At 41.4% G+C, this 20,880-nt stretch overlaps 1 protein-coding gene across 3 annotated transcripts in view; it reads left to right on the top strand.

Annotated features, from left to right (window-relative positions):
- The window catches only part of SPATA6L (spermatogenesis associated 6 like), a 34,884-nt gene extending 19,017 nt beyond the window's left edge, over positions 1-15,867 (top strand). For 2 of the 3 annotated variants that reach the window (XM_054031383.1, XM_054031381.1), the window contains exons 8-13: positions 674-785; positions 3,503-3,546; positions 6,083-6,276; positions 11,162-11,255; positions 13,383-13,499; positions 15,374-15,867. In XM_054031383.1, coding sequence (XP_053887358.1) covers positions 674-785; positions 3,503-3,546; positions 6,083-6,276; positions 11,162-11,255; positions 13,383-13,481 — 543 coding nt within the window. In that variant the 3' untranslated portion in view covers positions 13,482-13,499; positions 15,374-15,867. Of the gene's footprint in view, positions 1-673; positions 786-3,502; positions 3,547-6,082; positions 6,277-11,161; positions 11,256-13,382; positions 13,500-14,983 lie in introns of all 3 variants that reach the window. The other variant, XM_054031382.1, reaches the window with a different exon arrangement.
- The last annotated feature ends 5,013 nt before the right edge of the window (positions 15,868-20,880 follow it).

Raw genomic sequence — 20,880 nt, 5'->3', positions numbered from 1 at the left:
TCAATGTTCTAGTGCCACAGCCACTACCTCTTTTATAACAAGATGGTGTCTACATACTGGTCATTTCCTTATTCTGAAAACATCAGTAATGTCAGAATCCCAGTGTTTTTTAAACTAGGTGGTTTTGCTGAAATGTCTGCACTGTGCTGTGTATATCGTTTGCCTCTTTTGTATATTTTTGTAGTTGTGAAAGAAAGAAATGGAGGGAAGGGAAGAAACAATATTTTTTTATTCTTTTCTTTATAGGCTGTAAGCAGCTGCAAATATGTTCATGTCCAGACCTAGTTTTCACAGACTAAAAAATGAAGCTTCATATTATTCCTTCATTTTAGATAGTTGTTTGCAGTGTTTCTGATTGTTGTCACACACTGAATATATAAGTAGAGACACTGGTTTTATGGTCCATGACAACTGTTTGTGACATATCCTGCTGCCTAATAACCCTCGATTGGCCTACTTCTACCAAAGTGTTAATTGCCCACTTCATTTTAAGTGGTCTCCTACAACATGTATAAACCTAGCAATCAGTCCCACCTTGTATTTAGCTTGGGCCCCTGGAAACCTTCTCCAGACCTGAAGAAGAACTCTGTGAAGCTCGAAAACTTGTCCCTTCCACCAACAGAGGTTGGTCCAATAGAAGATATTACCTCATACCATATCTCTTTCATTTCAGGTAGACAGTTCTAACCCATTTGGTGAAAAATCTTCATCACAGTTACCTTATCGAAATCCAAAACAAAATGTGAGCTCAGCAAAGAATTCGCTTGAATTTCAATTGAAACGAGGTACTTATAATTTGTTTTTAATAAAAAATAAAATGATGCTAATTATAGAAGTAATAGCACCATTTATCCTAATTCTGAAGGTGTTTGAAAACTATGGCCTGCATTCTTCCACTCCCATTTCAAAGGGGCTGTTTGAGAATTGAAGCACTACTTGGAGTGAGTATGGGTGGCAGAATCTGGCCTGAAATGCAAAAATATGCTCACCGCTGAATTGCAGCCATTGCTGGGATAGAGGAACATGGCTGCTGTTTTACAGTATGCATCAATACTACATGACAGTTTAGCGTGGGAGCTGATTTCTCTCTTGTTTAGTAGCATGCTCTTTTGAAGGAAAGAGTTGTTGTCCACAGACCAACATTACCTCCTCTTCTCCATTGTTGTGTGCTACCTCAGACAGGAAATCTTTTCTCTAAGGGACTTGTCCAAAGGCCATTGAAGTTAGTAGAAATACTCCCATTGCCTTCAATGTGCTTTGGATCAGGCCCCCTGAGGCCATGAAGATATATAATTTTTTGTATTCTTTGTTCTGATCCTTGTCACAAGCTGAATATTCATCAAGTAATCAGGACACTGGGAAAAGAAAGAAAGTCATATACTCAAAGAGGAAGTTCTTCAAATAGTCACTTCTACTCGGAAAAGTGACTTTGTAAAAATGCCACCTTCTTACTCATATATTTCCTTTAAGGTAGTTAGACTCATATCTGTTGCATTTATTAACAATGCTATGATTATAGTTCTCTTTGCTCTTGTTAGCCCTGCAGAGCCAGCACAGGTAGGACTGAGGACATGATCCTCCAGTGCATTTCACCTGGCAAAACTTCAGTGCCTGAAGAGACTTTCTCATTAGTAATAATTCACAAGATGGAGACAACAAAGTCTGACATTCAGATCCCCCTCCCTGATCCTGACAGTTCCTCCTCTCTGTGCCAAACGGATGTTGGCAAAGGAGAGAATCTGGACCATAATATTTCAGTTTCTTGGTCATTTGAATTAACCTCAGCATATCCACTGTCAGGGGTTCTCAATCTTTTTCTTTCTGAGGCCCCCCCCCCCAACATGCTATAAAAACTCCACCACCTATCTGATTTTCTTCATATCCAGTAGATAAAAAGCCAGGGCTGGTGTTACCGAGTAGCAAACAGGGTAATTGCCTGGGGCCCCACGCCACAGGGGGTCCCATGAAGCTAAGTTGCTTGGGCTTTGGCTTCAGTACCAGGTGACAGGACTCGGGCTTCAGCTTTCCGCTCTGGGATCTAGTGAATCTAATGCCGGTCCTGCTCTCTGCTTTATTTTGGCAGACCCCCTGAAACCTGCTCGCAGCCTCTCAGGGGTCCCTGGATCCCTGGTTGAGAATCACTGCACTATGTATTACTTCTGCAGTTGGTGGTCTAAAGAGACTAGGTCATCTGTTGCAATTCCTTTGACCAATGGGAGGTTTTAAATTATGACTGTTACATTAGGCTGTAGAAATTGTAAGTGGCAGTGAGTTACAGAGGGATCTCACAAAAATCGGTGACTGGACAACAACATGGCAGATGAAATTCAACATTGATAAATGCAAAGTAATGCATATTGGAAAAAAATAATCCCAGCTATACAAATACAGTGATGGATTCTAAATTAGCTATTCCCACCCAAGAAAGAGATCTCGGAGTCACCCATGGGTGGTTCTCTGAAAACTTCCGCTCAGTGCGCAGTGATAGTCAAAAAGGCTGACAGTATGTTAGGAACAATTAAAGAAGGGATAGAAAATAAGCCAGAAAATACCATAATGCCACCTTGAATACTGTGTCCAGTTCTGATTGACCCATCTCAAAAAGGATATAGTGAAACTGGAAAAGGTTCCGAGAAGGGTCACAAAGATGATCAAGGGTATGGAATGGCTTCCCTATAAGGACTGACTAAAAAGATTAGGGCTACTCAGCTTAGAAAAGATGACTAAGGGGGGATATGATAGAGGTCTATAAAATTATGACTGGTGTGAAAAAAGTAAATAGAGAAGTGTTGTTTCTCTTTTACCACAATACAGGAACCAGAGGTCACCCAATGAAATTAATAGGCAGCAGGTTTAATGCAAACAAAATGAAGTACTTTTTCACACAACACACAGCTAAACTGTGGAATTTGTTGCTTTGGGATGTTGTGATGGCTAGAAGTGTAATTGGATTCAGAAAAGAACTGGATAAGTTCATGGAGGATAGGTCCATCTGTGGCTATTAAACCAAGATGGTCAGGGATGTAACACCATGCTCGGTATGACCCTAAACCTCTGACTACCAGAAGTCGGGTGTGCAAGACAGGTGTGGATCACTCCATAATTGCTCTGTTGTGTACACTCCCCCTTCTTCTTAGTGTATGTGCAACATGCCTCAAGTGGCACGTGACCAGGATTCATCACCAAATTTGGTCTGCTGGTAGGATCATTGGTTTCCCTGGCCCGGACTGGGTACTGATGGGGAGTGTGACATGAACGCTGATCCATGCCCCTCTGCGCTCCCCCTGAAGCTCTGGTACTGGCCACTGTCAAAGACAGGGTACCGGGCAAGATGGTCTGACCCAGTATGGCAGCTCTTATATTCCTATACTCTACAAGGAACATTTTTAGTCATCTTGTGATTACGTTTTGAGTTCAATGCTAATTTGTTGATGAACAGTGAAAGTAGTAATGTAAGAGTAAATGCTAATAATCAGCCATTGAAATGTCTTTTTTCTTTTAGCTTTATCTTTTGATAGCTGTGAAGCATCAAATTCCTCAGTTAAGGTAATTTAAAAAATAACTGTAAAATTACATCTCGTCTGTTAGTAGTTTAATCTACATACTTTAAAAAGAGAATTAAATGAGGGCAGTTGATGGCTCAGGGGATAGTAATGGCTAAGTCTGGTTATCTGTAATGAGAAATTATGAGAAAAGCTCTGCTCTGGTTATGGGGTGGAAAAAAATCTCACAAATTTGTAGAACACAATGTCAAAAAGTTACAGGTCACATTGTTTTCAGCAAAAATTCTTTATTTTGCCATAAAAATAGGTTGAAACCATTTAAAAATCAGGCCAGTTACCCATACTTCATTATACTGGACATCTACAGAGCCAAATTTGTAAAGCTCCTTAGAAGAATCTAGCTCACTAGAGATCTGGCCAGGGTGACAAAGACCCATGACTTTAGATATTAAGGCTGTGACAAACCTACATGGAAATCTATTATAATAGAAATCATGGCCTAGACAAACATACAGTTTTAATAATGGAATATGGCGCCATTTGCCCTGAAGTCATCACTTCAATTCAGTCTCAGAGCAGTATTAACAGGAAGTCATTACTCTATCTGACAGCTGTTTGGTAAGCTACTGTATGTCTCTGTGCAATTAGTTAATAGTCTCAGTTTGGACTGGTATTCACATAAAAAAATCCACCACCACTCTGATTGATATCCTTCTCAGCAACTTCAGCAGAAAGGCCAAGAAATAAATGTGAACTATCTTACTTCTACATGGTCTCTACACATCTGGGTTGAGGCACATCGATAGGATAGCATCAGAGGGTTTGCGTTACTGTTCTGCAATACACATCTCCATCTCCGGTGCTCTCAATCTACCACCTTTCACCAGTACTAAATTCACTTTGAAATATTTAAATCCTACCAATGTGCCAAAATCTAAGACCACATTGGAGGAAAAAGGTTGTCCATTCTCCATTCCCATTCAATCATTGGCCACTGTAGTAGATGTGTTAGCGCCAATTGTGATTATATTTTTTTCTGATTTTGGCACAGTCAGGAGTCTTGGCTCAAAAGGGATGTATGGGGTTGAAATAGATATGTGTATTTTGGATCAGGATTGAGGTGTACTATGGAAAGTTGCACCACAATTACCTGGCTTAATCAAGATAGCACTATCAGAATTAGTTCCTGGCACTACAATCCACCCATAGAATAAAAAAGATTGTGATCAGAGACTGGCTTATCCATCAGCATCTATGACCAGGTGTCAGCACACAGGACCATGTGCAGGGGAGCAAAGCGATTTGAGCTGACTCGCCCTGGTGGCTAGGCGAGGAGGAGCTCATTAGCTTGACCTCAGGAATGTAAAAGGCTAAAGAGGAGTTCTCTGAGCCAAGAGAGAGTCACATGGTTGACCAGAGCTATTTCAGGGAGGATCCTGAAGCATAGGCTGCTCAGGAAGGAGCTCGGGCTAAAATTTGCCTCAGCCCTTGCATTAGTTAAGACTAAATGCAAATACCAGGGATGGGGTGAGTTTGGACCAAATTCCATTGTGCTTGTGCTGCATTACGAGTGAAGTAAAAGTCTCGTCCTTTTACAGTGCCCCTGAGTCTTTCTCCATAGCAGAATATCTGATGAGTGAGCTCATTTGGAAGTCACCCTGTCTCTTGTTGAACTGTGTTACACTGCTTCATCACTGACTGATTTGAACGGTAAATGGGAAAGTATCTTACAGGTATATTTTTGTGGCAAACAATGGAATGAGGTACTTTTGCCCCAGGTGGCTCTTCTAAAGAAAGTGTGCCAAATTCTGCTCTCCTTTTTACCCAGCCAGAGAACTGAAGAGCAGTATCCAAAGTGGGACTGCTTCAGGGCCTGAGAGAATGGAGATGTTTGCTTTGAGTGACATTGTTGCACAAGCTCTGGCCCTGTATTTAATTATAAGCTCTGTAGACAGACCTCTTTGTTGTCCTATCACAAGCACCTTGAAGTCAATATTCCAAAAAACTCCCAACTGGCAGGTGCAGGTTTTTTATAGGCCTTTTTCACTGTCCTTCTTTGTGTTGTTTTTCTACTTAGTCCCTTGCAACATCAAAAGTCAAGATGACTGACTGTGGGAAGGAGCTTCATTTTAATACAGCACAATTAGGGTTTAGAGCATTACAGTAGAAATAGCTTGCTTATCTGTTCCTACGCTACGCTACACTTTCACAAATAAACTTGTTTCTGACTGGCTGAAATGTTGACTTTTATTAGCTTTTGTGAGTGATTAATGGTTAGCTGTCCAACAGTGTGATTGATTCTGCTTATTATTAGAAAATGAGGCTCACAACTAATAAGAGCTGCTGTTTGGTCCAGATTTTTGAAGTGTTCCCATTTACCTGCCCAGATTTGGGGTTTGCTCATACTTAAAACAGTCCATTTATACATATGGCATTATGAGTTTTCAACTTCAGCCTGATATTCCACACCCCCAATGCAACAAAATACTGTAGACTGTCTCCTCCGTCTCTCTCTCCCCCCCCTTGCCCTCCTCCCTGTGTCCTTTCTAACTAAAGAAAAATGTTTCTTTGTTCCACAGGTTATCAGGGAACCGGATGAACAGGCCACATCTGAACATAATTCATCATCTCTTGAAACAGATGAACTTGTAAATTACCCAGGCAGTTCTCCTACTCAAGGAGATTTGACATTTCACCGCACAGCGTCATTTGCCACCTCCCCACATTACAGATCACCTAGTCCTGTTCGGAGTCCCTCTCCTCTGCAACACAGGTTATTGATCCTGTATAAAAATCTGTAATTGAGTAACATGATACTGTAAGTAGGAGCAGTGATGTTGAATGACCAAAAACATCCAAGCTACTTTCTGAGGGTGTCGAGTTTGTGACTCTCAGATATGTTTCTGTGGATCATTTTGACAGTACTCAGTGATTACTAAAAGATATAGACCTGTGCGAACGTACATGGGAACATAGGAATAGCAATACAGCAACAAACCAGTGGTTCTTCTCGTTTAGTGTATCCTGTCTCTGACAGTGACTAATACCAGATGCTTGAGAGGAAGGTACAAGAACCCCATTGTGAACAATTGGGGAAAAATACATTCATAGAAGAAGTTTCTTCCTAACCCCAGTTAATTAATGGTTAATGGCTTATGTTCTGATAGGTGAGGCTTATGTACTGTAAAGATCTTTTAAATCATACCTTATGTAACTGGATGTTCTTATTAGCCATAAAATGTGCTCTTGGCCACAATAATATCTAGTAGCAATTAGTTCCACACACAACTGATCCACTGTGTGAAAAACAGACAACAAATGTATTTCCTTTCATCAGCTTTAAATCGGTTGCCTTTAAGCTTCACTGACTGCCCACCTTGTTCTTATATTGTGAGAAAGAAGAGCTAGGATTTATCTTCTCTGCTCCATTCATTAATCTTTATCCGTATCATGTCCCAGGATATTTGACTTTTAAAACTGAACAGTCCCAATCTTTTCAATCTTCCTTTAATGTATCTATCTATAAATACAGACTGAGGCTTACTTTAACCTGATAGAAGTTAAGGCTGATATCGTTGCTGAGTTCAGTCCGCTATCACCCTGAAATATGTTAAGGGCTGTTGATTGCCTCGGCTGAATGGGGAAATTTGTTGCCAAAAGTACAAGAAGAATAATTTCTCTAGTGTCCATTGGTCCTGCATTGCAGAACATGCAGGTCAGAGGTTAGAACAGTTTGTTGGCAGCCACATGTTGCCTCGGGGGAGGCTGAAGCTAGTTCAGTATGTTTTGCAGAAGAAATGGAAAAAGCTCTACGCTTTAGAGTGCACATGGGAAACTTAACAGGACAGAAAAAATGGTCTTTTTCTGAGAAAAATTGTCAAGAACATATATTATTGTTTGTTTATTTGTATTGAACCAGAACCCTGTTGTGCTAGGCGCTGTACAAACACAGAACAAAAAGACAGTCCCTGCCCCAAGATCTGAAAATCTAAGGAACAGTTGTGCTCTGCTTGGGTCTTTCAGAATAATCGTTAATCCCACCTTCCTCCCATCCCCCCGCAACCCTCCATACACAGAGTATTTTGGATATCAATCAAAATAACTTTTAAATCATTTTCCCATTAGGCATCAATCCAGCAAAGCACTTAAGCATTTAGTTAACTTAAGCATGTGAGTAGTCCCAGTTTTGCTACAATAAAGTCACTGGGAATACTCATATGCTTATAGTTAAGCACATGCTTAAGTGTTTTGCTGGATCAGGGTCATTGTTAGGAATGGCTTGTTGCTGATTATTCCTTGTCCAGTTTGTACTGATTCTCTAACTGCTGGGTTCTATGTAGTATGTAGGCTGAAGAGTCCAGAAAGATAATGTTCCATTTACAGGTCTGTGTAATGGATGGGAAAATAGGTGCTTTTGTGTGAAAAAAGAGGTGCTGACTAGCCTCAGACTTAGGATGGCTTAATTTGGCTAAATTCCCCTCCATTGCATGCCAGGTGAAAATAAAGCACTGGTGACTCTTTATCTTCAAGGGATCATCAAGAACAGAAAAAACATAGTGTTGTAAGAGGGTTCCTCTAATATGTTTGTCTGTGTAGATGGGACAAATTGTATTGCAAAGCGTTGTGATTAGGTGCTCAAACAATTTTAACTATAATATAAATGGGCGATTAGGACTAAACTTTCATATTCAGATGCCTAAAGTTCAAAAAGTTAAGTATCCAATTCCTTTACTTATGCAACCCAACAGGTACAAAAGTAGCTGTGGTGTTTTCTGATTAATAAAGCATCCTTTTACATGCTATTTCTTTAATAAAGAGCGTTCCTTCCTTTATGCTGCTCTAATGGTTTTCTGGCATGACCAGTTCTCTGCTCAAGCCCCCTATCCTAGCCTCTCTTTCTGGGTAGACTAAATTACTAAAATAATTTAACTTAGAAAAATGACAGCCCCTTATTTCACAGATATAGTAGCATGATTGTTCTGCGGAAGAAGCGGTCTTGACCAATTCAGCAAAGTCCAAATCTCCAAATCTCGCATGTAACTCTTAATTATGGCCACAAGGGTAAGATGAACTTGTGGGGTCAAATTTTCAAAGTGGCCTCTTTTTGTGCACACAGTTGCCAGCCCATGTGATTTTTGTGTGTGCATGATCTCTTGGATGTGTCAAGTGATATCATTTATATGTTCAAATCCAATTTAAATGTATTTTATGCCCATTTTGCACATGGAGACAGAGCTTCCATTAGGAAATCACTTGCAAATACTAATGTGCCAAAAAAAAAAATTGTGTGTGTAGAGACTGTGTTTTGAAAACTTGTTTTTTTATACACAGCAGTGTGAACGTTATTGGTACACGTGTGGTTTGTGTCGGAGCTTTATCAAGATTGGTTATCTCTGTGAGCAAACAAACGAATTAGGCAGCTTTTTCAGAATAGGATTTTGAACAGTTTAACTCATTAAACCTAAGGGTGTTTTTTGTTGTTGTTGTTGGAAGGTTGTGTGGCAATTTATGAAATGGCAGCTTGTGGAGATAGTTTTGTGGTGCAATATACTGCAGGGCTAAACTGAGACAATGATATCAGATTAACATTGGAGATCACCTGGACTGCACTTAAAGAACTGGATTCTTTCTGTTCATTATCATTATGTGCAGCCCTGCAAACAATATGTTGGTTCTGCACTTTGCGGATCAGCTCTGTAAAATACTGTTTTCTTTTACTGGAGTTGCAAAGCATAGTTGCTCTCTGAATTGCTGCGCATAATGGAAGTATGGTGCTGAGCGCTGCACTTTGTTGACGACTACGTGTTGTTCCTTGGCGGCTGATGTTTATTGACTATAAAAAGAATCATTGTGGTGCTTTTCATGTTCATTTACTTTAACATGAGCTTTTGGACAAAAGAAAAAATCATCTTTATCCTGGACTTTATCTCCCAAGGAATAAAGGAGCAGTCTTGCCTTTGCTTATAATAATCAAAGCAGGTGTAGCTGCACTACTTCTCAATAATGTTAATGCACATTGATTAATCCTCACACCTCTTCTGTGAGTTAGGAAAACAGCATTAGGCCATTTTACCAAGTGGGGACCTGAGGCATACAGTGGTTAAGTGTCTTCACCTGAAAGTAAGGGAGTGGCAGAGCAGGCTGGAACCCAGAGGTTTGGCCTTTTGTTCTAACCAGCAGGTGACATTGCCTGCAAATTTTATTTTGCTTATTCATTTCCTGCTTGTTATCAATGCACTGGTCCTGCCCAAGAGAGTACAAATCCTGCACTGCAGAACATATTAGGCATGACTTAAACCGAATGTCCAAATTGCCTGGAGGCTTCAGTGATAACGTTAATTTGTGCATTTAGTTACACGGCAGAACCATCTATAATGCAGCCTTTTAAAGATGTTATAGTTGATTGACGACACTCTGTGCAGGGGAGGGAATGCTGCCAACAGGGAAGGGGAAGACTTCTTTGGATTATTTTGCTGTATGCAGTGGGGGGAGGAGGGATGGTGCAAGAGAGCAGAAGACAGCATCAAAGGGGAGAGAAAGAGAATGGCAGGGAAAAGGAAAATATTTGAGGAGACGGGGAAAAAGTTAGGAAAAATGGGGAGAGCATGAGGGGAAGAATGAGGTGGGGAACCTGGTGTGGGGGAGAAAGGAGAAAATGTCAGCAAAAGGAAAATGAAACATAATTCAAGTGAAGGAATGGGAATGAGCAGTAAGTATCACCAAATGTGAGCAGGGAGAGAGGGTGAGTGAGCGAGAGATGAATGGAGATAATAAAAAGCTGAAGGAAATGGCAGAATAAAAGAAAAATAGCGTGAAGGGGTAGGTGGGTGGTCTGTGAGAAACCAGCCGCCGGTAAAACTATTGCATGTTTGAGAATAATGAGTGTGAGGGAGACAAAAATGAAAATGAGAGAGGAAAAGGTTCATAAAGATACAGAAGGGCAAAGATAGGGTGAAAGATCAGAAAAGGGAAAGAAGGAGAAGAAGGAAGAAAATACCTGTTGTGCTTTAGATCAGCAGGACACTTAAATAGGTTTCTAACTTTAAATATGTGAGTTGAAGTCAGTGGAACTACTCACATGCCTTACTGAACAGTGGCCTTGGCCACTAATATCTGTTAAGATACACTATTAGAATACGTCAGGTTCTCCTCTTCTCTTTATTTGTACACTACTAACACATCCATGTAAGAAGAACTCAGTCAAAAGATTGCTGAGTCCCATTTTAAGTGCGTCCTTTAAATAGTGCATCATATTCTCAATGACATCACATACACCTGAACCCCGATATAACGCTGTCCTCGGGAGCCAAAAAATCTTACCGCGTTATAGGTGAAACCGCGTTATATCGAACTTGCTTTGATCCTCCGGAGTGCACAGCCCCGCCCCCCTAGAGCGCTGCTTTACCGCGTTATATCCGAATTTGTGTTATATCGGGTCGCATTATTTCGGGGAAGAGGTGTATTTTGTGTTTCTAGAGGGTCAAACACCTCTTGAAACTCTCTTGCTTTTTCTTGAACTGGTTATACCTGTCAGCTCCACATTTAATGGATCAGTGTGTGAAAAAGGACATTATGAATAAGGTACTTGGCAAAAAAAAAAAAAAGGCTTTATGGCAGAGGAGAATTTGGGATGTAACTGTTTTGATACATTTTTGCAGATTATACTCCAATCCTCATTTCAGTTGGGAAAAGATCCACAAGAGAGTGCAGAATCTCCTAACCTCAAACCAGGCAAAGCAGAGACTTTCCTTTGTGAGTATTAATATTACAACTCAAGAGCAGCTGGTGCCGATATGACAGTGTCACCTAATTATCTGCCCTTCCCAGGTTATAGGTTTCTTTGTCCACTCAGTCTCCCACTACCCCCATACATATAATATAAATGTTCCAGTTGGGTTTTCAGCATCCAGAGTATTCACCCAAAAATGTCTGGCTAGGTCTGAACTAAGTATTGTCTCATTGGTATTCACCACCACTTCTGTATACAACACGAATGCAGCAGTGGTGTCCATGGCTGTAACAGAGAAGGGATTGAGAATGTCAGGGTGACTTAGGATAAAAAGAGGTGTAATAATGTTGGAACCCACACACCCTAAAGCATGGAGAGATGAATGAACAAAAGGAAATGGTTTCAGTACAGTTGCTGAAGCAGAAAGGCTTTTTTGATACGTTTTCTGCAGCTAGTCCATATGAATAGCACTCTGAACTATCTTGAGGAGTGAGCCACTGTACTTGTGTTCATGTATGAGCCTAACCTGCACAGTGGCCAGCTGGATGCCATTATTGACAGCTATCTCTTTGCTAATGTGGGGATCCAGCATTCCTGGATCTAGCCTAGTATCCCATGCAATTTTAAATAGATCTAAGGGAGTGATTGGCAATTCACAGCCCTGCTTTACCATGGCTGCCTTGCACAAATACCTACATGTTCAGAGCTACTCAAAGCATTCCACACTGTTTGGCTTATTTCTAAGTTAACAAATGCACAGAATACATTTAATTGATACTAAAAGAGAAAGGATGTATATCTGAACCATGATGCCCGCTCCCCAGGCCAACTTTCTGACCCTTACTAATAGGAATATCCCCACTGAAGTTACACAAGGAGTGAAACTGGTTCTCTCAGTGTCCCTTTACTCATCTGTAAAATGGGGTTAATAATAATAAATACTAACCTCATAACAGGATGATAGAAGTCAACAGGAGAACTTGCATGAATAAGGGTTGCAGGATCAAACTTTTCATTTCACTGGGATATTTAAGAACTCTGGATCTTAAAATTAAAACAGTTGCTGTCACATCCTGACGTCACAAAGGGTGCATCTGCCCTGCATGCTTCTTTTGGTGGCCTGTAGTGTACATCCCCTGTATATTCTAGCATAGGTATAAGTAGCGGTGTAAACAGTGAAGCATGGCTTAGGTGAGGAGAGTAAAGGCGCATCTGAAGGGTGTGGGTATGCATGTGAGTTACATACTCTACATGGCTCTCTACATGTCCAAGCTTTGCCTCTCCTTCTACACTTGCTATTTTTAGCAGAGTAGTGTCCTGTTGCTGCCCCACTGCTGAAGCCTTTCCCCACTGCCTTGCCTCTGCCAGAGCCTTTCACTGACACATGGAGCTACACATCAGAGTGTGGATGTGGTGTTCTTTTCACTGTGGTGTGTAGCTACATGTACACCACATGCTGCCAAAAATGGTGTGTAGTGTAGACGTAGCTATAGTGCCATTCAGTGTAACTGACCTTGACTCCACTTAGAAAGATGTTTATCATGAAGTCAAACAGAGCCAACATTTATACTCTCTAGTGCGCAAATCCACTTCCCAGTTCCACATTAATCCCTGCTACAACTCCATCTACTTTAGAGTAGTTACACCAGAGATGACTTTGAGCCTGAACATTTAAGTGACTTGCCACACAGTAAATCAATGACAGAGCTTAGAGGAGAACTTCCCTTTCAGTCCACTGAGCCACACTGCCTCTTTGGAACCCTACATTCAAAGTACTCATGTACCCTCAGCTATTTTCTGCTCATAAAACTTTTGCAGTCATTTTGTCTCTGCTCATCCCATTATTTTCAGGTTATGCCTTGTATCAACCAGGAACTGTTCTTGTTGCGTGATTTCAAAAACTTCTAGATGGAGGCATCGTTTCAGTGAGTTTACGGAAGCTGGTGTTACTTGCTGCTATCTCACTGACATGATTCCAGCCAACAACGCTGGGAAATATAGAGCACAATCTCCTAGATTTATTGCCCCGAACTTATAGTAATACGTTGTTTTAACTCCCCTGGAAACAGCTGATAGGTTTGCTTTTGGCTAAGGACATTAACAGTGCTTATGAAGATGAACAATGAAATTAATCGGACAGGCTTTTTCAGGGAGCCACTGATTCTGAAATTGATGATGTCCTTGAAAGAAGGTCCATCTCTTTGAGGAGTTCCCCTCAGGATGATTCACTGGAGCAAAGATATTACTAAGTAGCTGTCATCAGAAAGGTAAGTGCCTAAATGCTTCTCTTCACTTTTAGATTTACTGGGATTATTTCGGATCCAGGAACTTTATACATTTTTGTATTCCTGCAGGAAAATCTGTTGTAAAAGTATGCTAAGCAGCCCTATTTCCTGACTATACAACTGCAATTTACTTGTAATTGCCAAAATAAGCTATATTTTTTGTGTTCTTAAACTCCCAGTCACTTTAAGAGCCATTATACTCAAAAAAGTGACTCTAAAAGTGGCATCATGGATTTCCTTGTTTGCCATCTCTCTAGGATACCATTTCATTAGTTTACATGAAAAACATTTTTCTCTCTCTCTTTCTTTTTTTTTACCAATTGCCAATGCTGCAAACATCATAGTGGGATCTGAAAGTCATGCGAGGTTCTTTCTGGTTAGTACATCAGCACTGGCAGCAAAGATTCTGTAGCTGGAACTTTGTTTAACAGTTCTTGTTAGGTTTTTCAAAGGGGTCTAGGCAAGTTAAAGTGCCCAACTTCCATTGAATTTCAGTGGGATTTGGGTGCCTAACAATCTTAGGCTCTTTTGCAAATCTCAGCCACTGTTATAAGAGAGAACAGAATCCAGCTCAGTCTTCCTCAGATGTGTTACCTCTACATTATTAGCAGGAGTAAAAAACTGGTCAACTATTAATAATTAGGAATTAGGAAATAATTAGGAAAAATTACTGAGGTCTCTAGTGTATGGTGACATGGCTCAAGATACATACAGGGAGCAGATTTGATGAGTAAGAAGATGGCATTTGTACACAGCCCCTTTTCTGACCATAACCACTCTTTAATATGTTTCTATTTCTCAAACATTTTTCTTCACTGGAGACTTAATTTTTGATCCATTGACTCTGTGTGAAACAGCAGTCTGTGGTTTCATTTCTCAGCCAGCAGACGAAGGGCCAGATTCTATCATGCTTACATTGAGTGAAATCCCATTTAAGGCCAGGGGAGCTTTGCCCAATTAAGGATTTCAGAATTTGGCCCAAAGTGATTTAGTTCATTTGGATTTTAAAGGACAAATCCTGTGAGTAAACACACCTGTCAACATATCCCTAAAGAGTATGTTAAATATTTTCTTCTCCATCATATGCTTGCTTTTTTTTTAACCTAAATGTCACTCATTTTGATGGGATATTAACATTTTTTATTAATGGAAAACTGGGCAAAATTCTGCTCTCAGTTAATCATGCACAAATTCAACCCTGTTAACTTTAGCCCTGGGTGCCCTAGCAAGCTCCTTGGCAGTACAGCTGTAATGGAGGCTCTTTAACAGGGTTTCCTTCCCAGGCCACTCCCTCTTGAACATCCCTTCCAGGGATTTTGGGGTCAATGGCACAAAAGCAAGCTACAGAAAAAGTAATAAAGCCTTAGGCTCTCTTACCTTTTCAATTGACTCTGTGCAGTTTTGAAGGGGATAATGTGCATAGCACCCTGTCCCATCTGCCCTTCTCCATATGTGGCTTACTGCAGAAACAGAGAATTGGGGTGGTGCCACAGAGTGACTGAATCCCCTTCTTCGGAAGCAAGGTAAGATCTGCACAAAAGCATAATAATCCTGGTCCAAATCCTGCAGGCAAAAGTCACATTAGATTGGGTGGGAGTTTTGCCCAAATTAGGAGTGCAGGATTAGGCTCTCTTTGTTTGGGAAACATTGTTAACTGGAGGTGAATTAATAAGTACATTAAGAGGACTTAATTTTGTGTCCTGTAACTTAAAATAGTTTTTCAAAATCGTATTTCTCTGAGATTACAATTTACAATTACCTAAAAAACTACTTGCCTGTAAAACAGACTTCAAAAATGATTTTTTTAAACAAAAATTCTTGGAGCTATTTTGTAATATACACTTTAACTCCTTTAGCAGAGACAACTCAACAACTGCTGGACTCCAATTTGAAGAGTTGAGACGGACGTCTCCATCTCAGAGTTGATCAGGGGTTCATTTTCTGTGTGGTGTTATGTCTAATCTCTTTCTTAAAGTGAGACTCTGTATTGTGCTGGATAAGCACGGCTGATTAAATGATTGCAGTGTGTGGCTCAGATATCATTTTCATATGCGTGTACATCTATTAGCTCATTAAGGACTAAAAATAATAATAATGGTGCTGCAGATCTTTGGGCTTTGGTTGTTGGCAGAATTTTCTGCAAGCATCACATTTGGAATTACCTTACCTGTGACTGTTCCAGCATTAGAACTGACTATCTAGAATGAGTTGCTTTTTTCAGAAGTCAGTTCTCTTCTCAATATATGGACATCATTCTCGTTGGTGCACTTGTATAGAGAGGAAACAAGACCCTTTGAATACTGAATTACTGTATGGCATACATTTTTTCAGACAACCAATTAAAATGAACCTGTGTTAAATGTGTATCCTTTCTTGAAACATTTATTTTAATAAAATATTTCAAATAATTGTATTATATAAAATAATTGTATTTAAATTGAATTTGTAATAAAATTATGAAGATAGCATCTAGAACCTTTTTCTGCATGTTTAACTGCAGGCTTGTCTGGTGAAGCACCATATATGGTGTTATGCTAAGTTATTATTCATATTAATACAAGAGTATTATTGTCAGAGGCTTGCCAAGTAAAAAAAGCCCACAGAGGGTACAGAGAAATCACAGAAAGTCATAGGTGCAAATGTTGGAAAGGAATTATAAGAGATCTTTGGAGTGAAACTAGAGGTTCTGCTATAGCCCTACTAATATGCATTGGAGAGAGTGAGAATGAAAACAGTGGCATCTTCCCTTCCAATGCCTTGATCCTACCAAGATCTATGCATATGGTTAGCTTTATGCGGTGAATGGGACTGCTCACAGTTCGTAAAGCTAAGCACAAGCTCTTTCTTTGCAGGATGAGAGCCTAACTAAAGACTGTGAGTCCAACTGTCCTCATAGACTCATAGACTTTAAGGGAAGGGACTGTCATGATCATCTAGTCTGACCTCCAGCTAACCCCAGTGGTTTGAGCATTGGCCTCCTAAACCCAGGGTTTTGAGTTCAATCCTTGAGGGGGCCATTTAGGGATCTGGGGCAAAAATCTGGGGATTGGTCCTACTTGAGCAAGGGGTTGGTCTAGATGACCTCCTGAGATCCCTTCCAACCCTGATATTCTATTATTCTATACTCATGCAGATGGTTGGTTGTTGGCATCCTTTCGTCTGTGAGAGACGGTGGGAATTGCAGCCTATGATGTAGATAGTTTGCAATGTCTCATGTGACTGAATAGTCCATAATTTGCATGATCTTTGGCAGTTATTGCAAATGTATGTATCTTGGTTGGGAGCTCCTTGCTTCCTACTGGCTCTTTTCTCTTCAAGCTGTAGGAGCCAGCTCCTGTCATGGACTTCGATACCCTGATGGAGACGATGACGCCACTTGTTACGATCACTTGCCAAGATTTCCCATTGGTCAGGATCAATTCCAAATTCCTTCATATCTCGCTTGCATGTGTCTTATAACAAAGCTTGGGACTTCCTGTTATTCTTGTTCCCTCTGATAGCTCCCTGTATAGCATGTCCTTGGGTATACATCCGTCTTCCAACCTACTCAGATGGCCCAGCCGGTGCAGTCGTCTTTGCTTGAGCAGGGTTGTCACACTTGGTAAATTTGCCCTTTGAAGAACCTCTGTGTTGGTGACTTTATCCTTCCATTTGGTGTTGAGTATCTGGCGTAAACAACATAAGTGGAAACTGTTTAACCTTTTCTCCTGATGAGCATAAGTTGTCAATGTTTCCCCACCATACACGAGGGTGCTGAGGACGCAAGCTTGGTACACTAGCATTTTGGTCTTAATGGTAAGCTTTGAGTTGTTCCTTGCTCTTTTAGTTAGTCTGCTAAAGGTGATGGCAGACTTTCCAATGTGAACATTTAGTAGCCTGCATTTCATGCAGATAGCCTCACTGAATTCAGCGAGTCTGGTTATTCTATAGCTGTACGTAGGATCCATAGGCTGTAAGCTCCGCTTTGTATAGGAAGGAGAGAATGAACTGAGCCCAGTCGGGAGCCTGTTCTATAACAAAATCCATGTTATGTAATATTCCATTAGAACAACACCCTATTTCAGATAATAATTTAACCTTATCAAGAAGCCCACTTTTGTTGGTGAGATCTGGCCTTTTCAGAGTCGTAATATGAACTGCCTTGTCTTGTCTCTGGAAACCAGCTCTATTGCCCTCGACTGATGGCTCCCTTTGGCTTCAGTCTATCAGCCCCATGGGTTTGTGTAAGCGTTTTAAACCACAGACTGACAAAGAGATGGTAAAGGGCAAATGACACCATCCAGAAATGAGAACAGAATAAATAAATACAGAAAAAGACCATTTTCAGTTTCCCATTCATCTGAATGGGAGTCTGCAATACTGTAAAGTAAAAGAGGGGTAGCCGTGTTAGTCTGAATCTGTAAAAAGCAACAGAGGGTCCTGTGGCACCTTTAAGACTAACAGAAGTATTGGAGCATAAGCTTTCGTGGGTGAATGCCCACTTCATCAGACGCAAGTGGGCATTCACCCACGAAAGCTTATGCTCCAATACTTCTGTTAGTCTTAAAGGTGCCACAGGACCCTCTGTTGCTTTTTGCAATACTGTACTACATCTGCCACTGTGGGAAGCTGTGGGAGGGAAGACGTAAATCAGCAGCACTCCCAAGGGGATCCCCACATGTGAGAGCACTGCTGCCTTCTTCTAAGGTCCAAGGCCAGATTGCTAGGACAGTAGTTTCCAAAGGAAAGTAAGTAAATGCTTGAGTTTTCCTGCAGGACAGTGGGTAGGAGAATGGAAGGAATCAGCTCTGTAGTGTGCATCCTGCCTTTAGGCATCCATATTAGACTTTATTATAATTAGGATAAGTGACTGAGTTAACTCTTCGTTATCTGTTCCCTGTGGGCTACTTCTTGCTCAGGGCTGGATTGTTGCATCATAGGACTGCTCATGTGAGTAAGGCGTAGGCGCCAACTTCTCCTGGTGCTGATGGGTGCTCACACCCCCTCACCCCCTGCTCCACCCCTGCTGCACCCCCATTCCAACCCCTTCCCCAAAGTCCCCACCCCAACTCCGCCCCCTCCCTGCCCCTATTGGACTCCTTCCTCAAATCCCCGCCCCAGCCCCGCCTCTTTGCCTCCTCCCCTGAGCGCACCGTGTTCCCGCTCCTCCCCTCTCCCTCCCACAGCTTGTTATGCCGCGAAACAGCTGTTTTACAGCAGCAAGCGCTAGGAGGAGAAGTGGGGACGGCGCGCTCAGGGGAGCAGGCAGAGGTGAGCTAGGGCGGGGAGCTGCCGGTGGGTGCAGAGAATCCACCAATTTTTCCCCGTGGGTGCTCCAGCCCCGCAGCACCCACGGAGTCGGCGCCTATGGAGTAAGGGTTAGCAGGGTCAAAAACTATTTTTAAAGCCTTTAAGATTCTCACTGGAGGCATTTTATAGACTGCTGAGGTAGAGGAGTGTTAAGGATCACATCATTTGCAGACTTCAACATTCACTTTGTTTAGGCTGTTCAGCTGCTGTGTGGAATTCATCCAAACCGCATGATGCTGACTTCTCTTTGGCTTTGAAGGCTTTTTCTTTGCAATCCATGAAATGCTTTTCAGAAATAGAAAAGCCATTCATGAATTAATCAGGAGCTAATGAAAAGTCAGGGTAATGATCTCATATCTATAGAAATTAGCTCAGTCCCATGTCAGCTGCTGGTAATAACCAACACACAGCTGTTTTATTTACCAGCACTCCCTTATTTGAAATGTGGAAGTTTTGCATATTATTTTTAGCAGTGAGATGCTAAGTCTGGTACTGGCAGAGGGAGGGACCAGAAGGTCTAATAAATCTTTTCCAACTATGACCCCTGTAGGTTTGACCCTGCCTGGCCAAGACTAGAATTGACGTCGGTCCTGCAGCTCCCATCATTCCCACCCTCATTGTGCCTTGTCTCTCCCATATAATGTCTCACTTAGCACCTGCATTCTTTAGTAAGAATTCTATTACACCCCCTGAGGACCAAATCAGCAAAGCCTGTTGTCTCTCTCTCAGCTACTGTAAGTGACATGAGGGACACCCGGCCCCAGGAACTGTGTAGTATTGCTGGCCATGGCTAGTCCAGAAACCGAGGGCCAGGTTAACATAGGATCTGCACACATGCAGACCCATGAGAAGGCCCCCTGCAGCAGAAAGTCGGCCTTGGGGGGGTGGGGGGGAGGTTGTGGAAAGCATGATGTACTCACAGTCTCCTCTCTGCTGAGGGCCATGCAGCCAGACAGCTAAGTCCCCAGAGTGATTGATGCTGGCCAGGGAAAGAACATGCCCAAAGAAGTTTATGCAGCACATCTCCACTGCAGTTTCCACCTGCAGGTCTTGTATAATGTCTGGGTGGAGATTAAATCAGCCCTTCCCTGGAAGAACTCACTTCCGCTGAGTGCCCTTCTCCAGGTTGAATCCCCACTCTGGATTCCCTTCATCAACAGGAGTTAATTTAGCCTGAACCCAAGAGTCACAGAATCACAGCAAGCAAACCTGGAGAAAGACAGGTCATCCATTCCATCCTCCCGCCAGTGAAGGATTGCTCCTTCGGGATGTTTTCTATATTTTGGGGTGCTAGTAGTTCAGTCTTGTTTAAAGTGGAGTTTGTCTTACTTTCTTTAAGACTATTCCCCGTATGGCAGCCTTATACCATCCTCAGTCTAATGGGTTTTCCAACTTTGCTGATGTTCTGAACATTGTAAAAATAAGATTAACACAAGTACTGCAACAGAAACCAAATGTTGGCTTTAGTTTTCCTTCATTTGGGGCCAGCTATTTGAAATGGCCTCTGAATTTGTGTGCTGATGTTTTTATGCACTTACTTTTTGCCTTTTAATTCTCAGGTGGGCAAAATTCCATTGTGGATGCACAAATGTATTTGCAGATACAAAGCGGGTAGATTGGTGAGTTAGGTGCTGGGTTCTGAGTCCTTTCAATTCCTTTTGAAGTGAATGGAAATGAAAGGTGCTCAGCACCACATGAGCCTCAGCTACTCACTCTGTGCATGCAAACACTTTGTGCACCCTTGTTCAAGTTTTGCACTATCTAAAAAGTAAGCACCAAAATACAAGTGTGCAAATTTGAAGAATGGTTGAAACGCCTTCAAGTATTTTGTCCTTAACATGCAATTTTACTCTAAAAAAAATTACTTCAAATTCGTTAGATCTACTGCTTGTGTATATTCATGATCATAGATGCTTACTTCAGTGGGAAAATATATATTTTTATTACTTTTCATTCTCTAAGTACTGTAGAGCCAGCACAGCTATGAGTGAATGAGCTGGATTAGTTTCTGTCTCTCACATAATCAACAGGTTTATTAATGATATTCTAGCTGCAGGGCCAGACTCTGCCTTCC

This window comes from Malaclemys terrapin, chromosome 6 (genome assembly GCF_027887155.1).
Source record: "Malaclemys terrapin pileata isolate rMalTer1 chromosome 6, rMalTer1.hap1, whole genome shotgun sequence".
Taxonomy (NCBI): Eukaryota; Metazoa; Chordata; order Testudines; family Emydidae; genus Malaclemys; species Malaclemys terrapin.
This window is presented reverse-complemented; position numbering and strand designations above follow the sequence as displayed.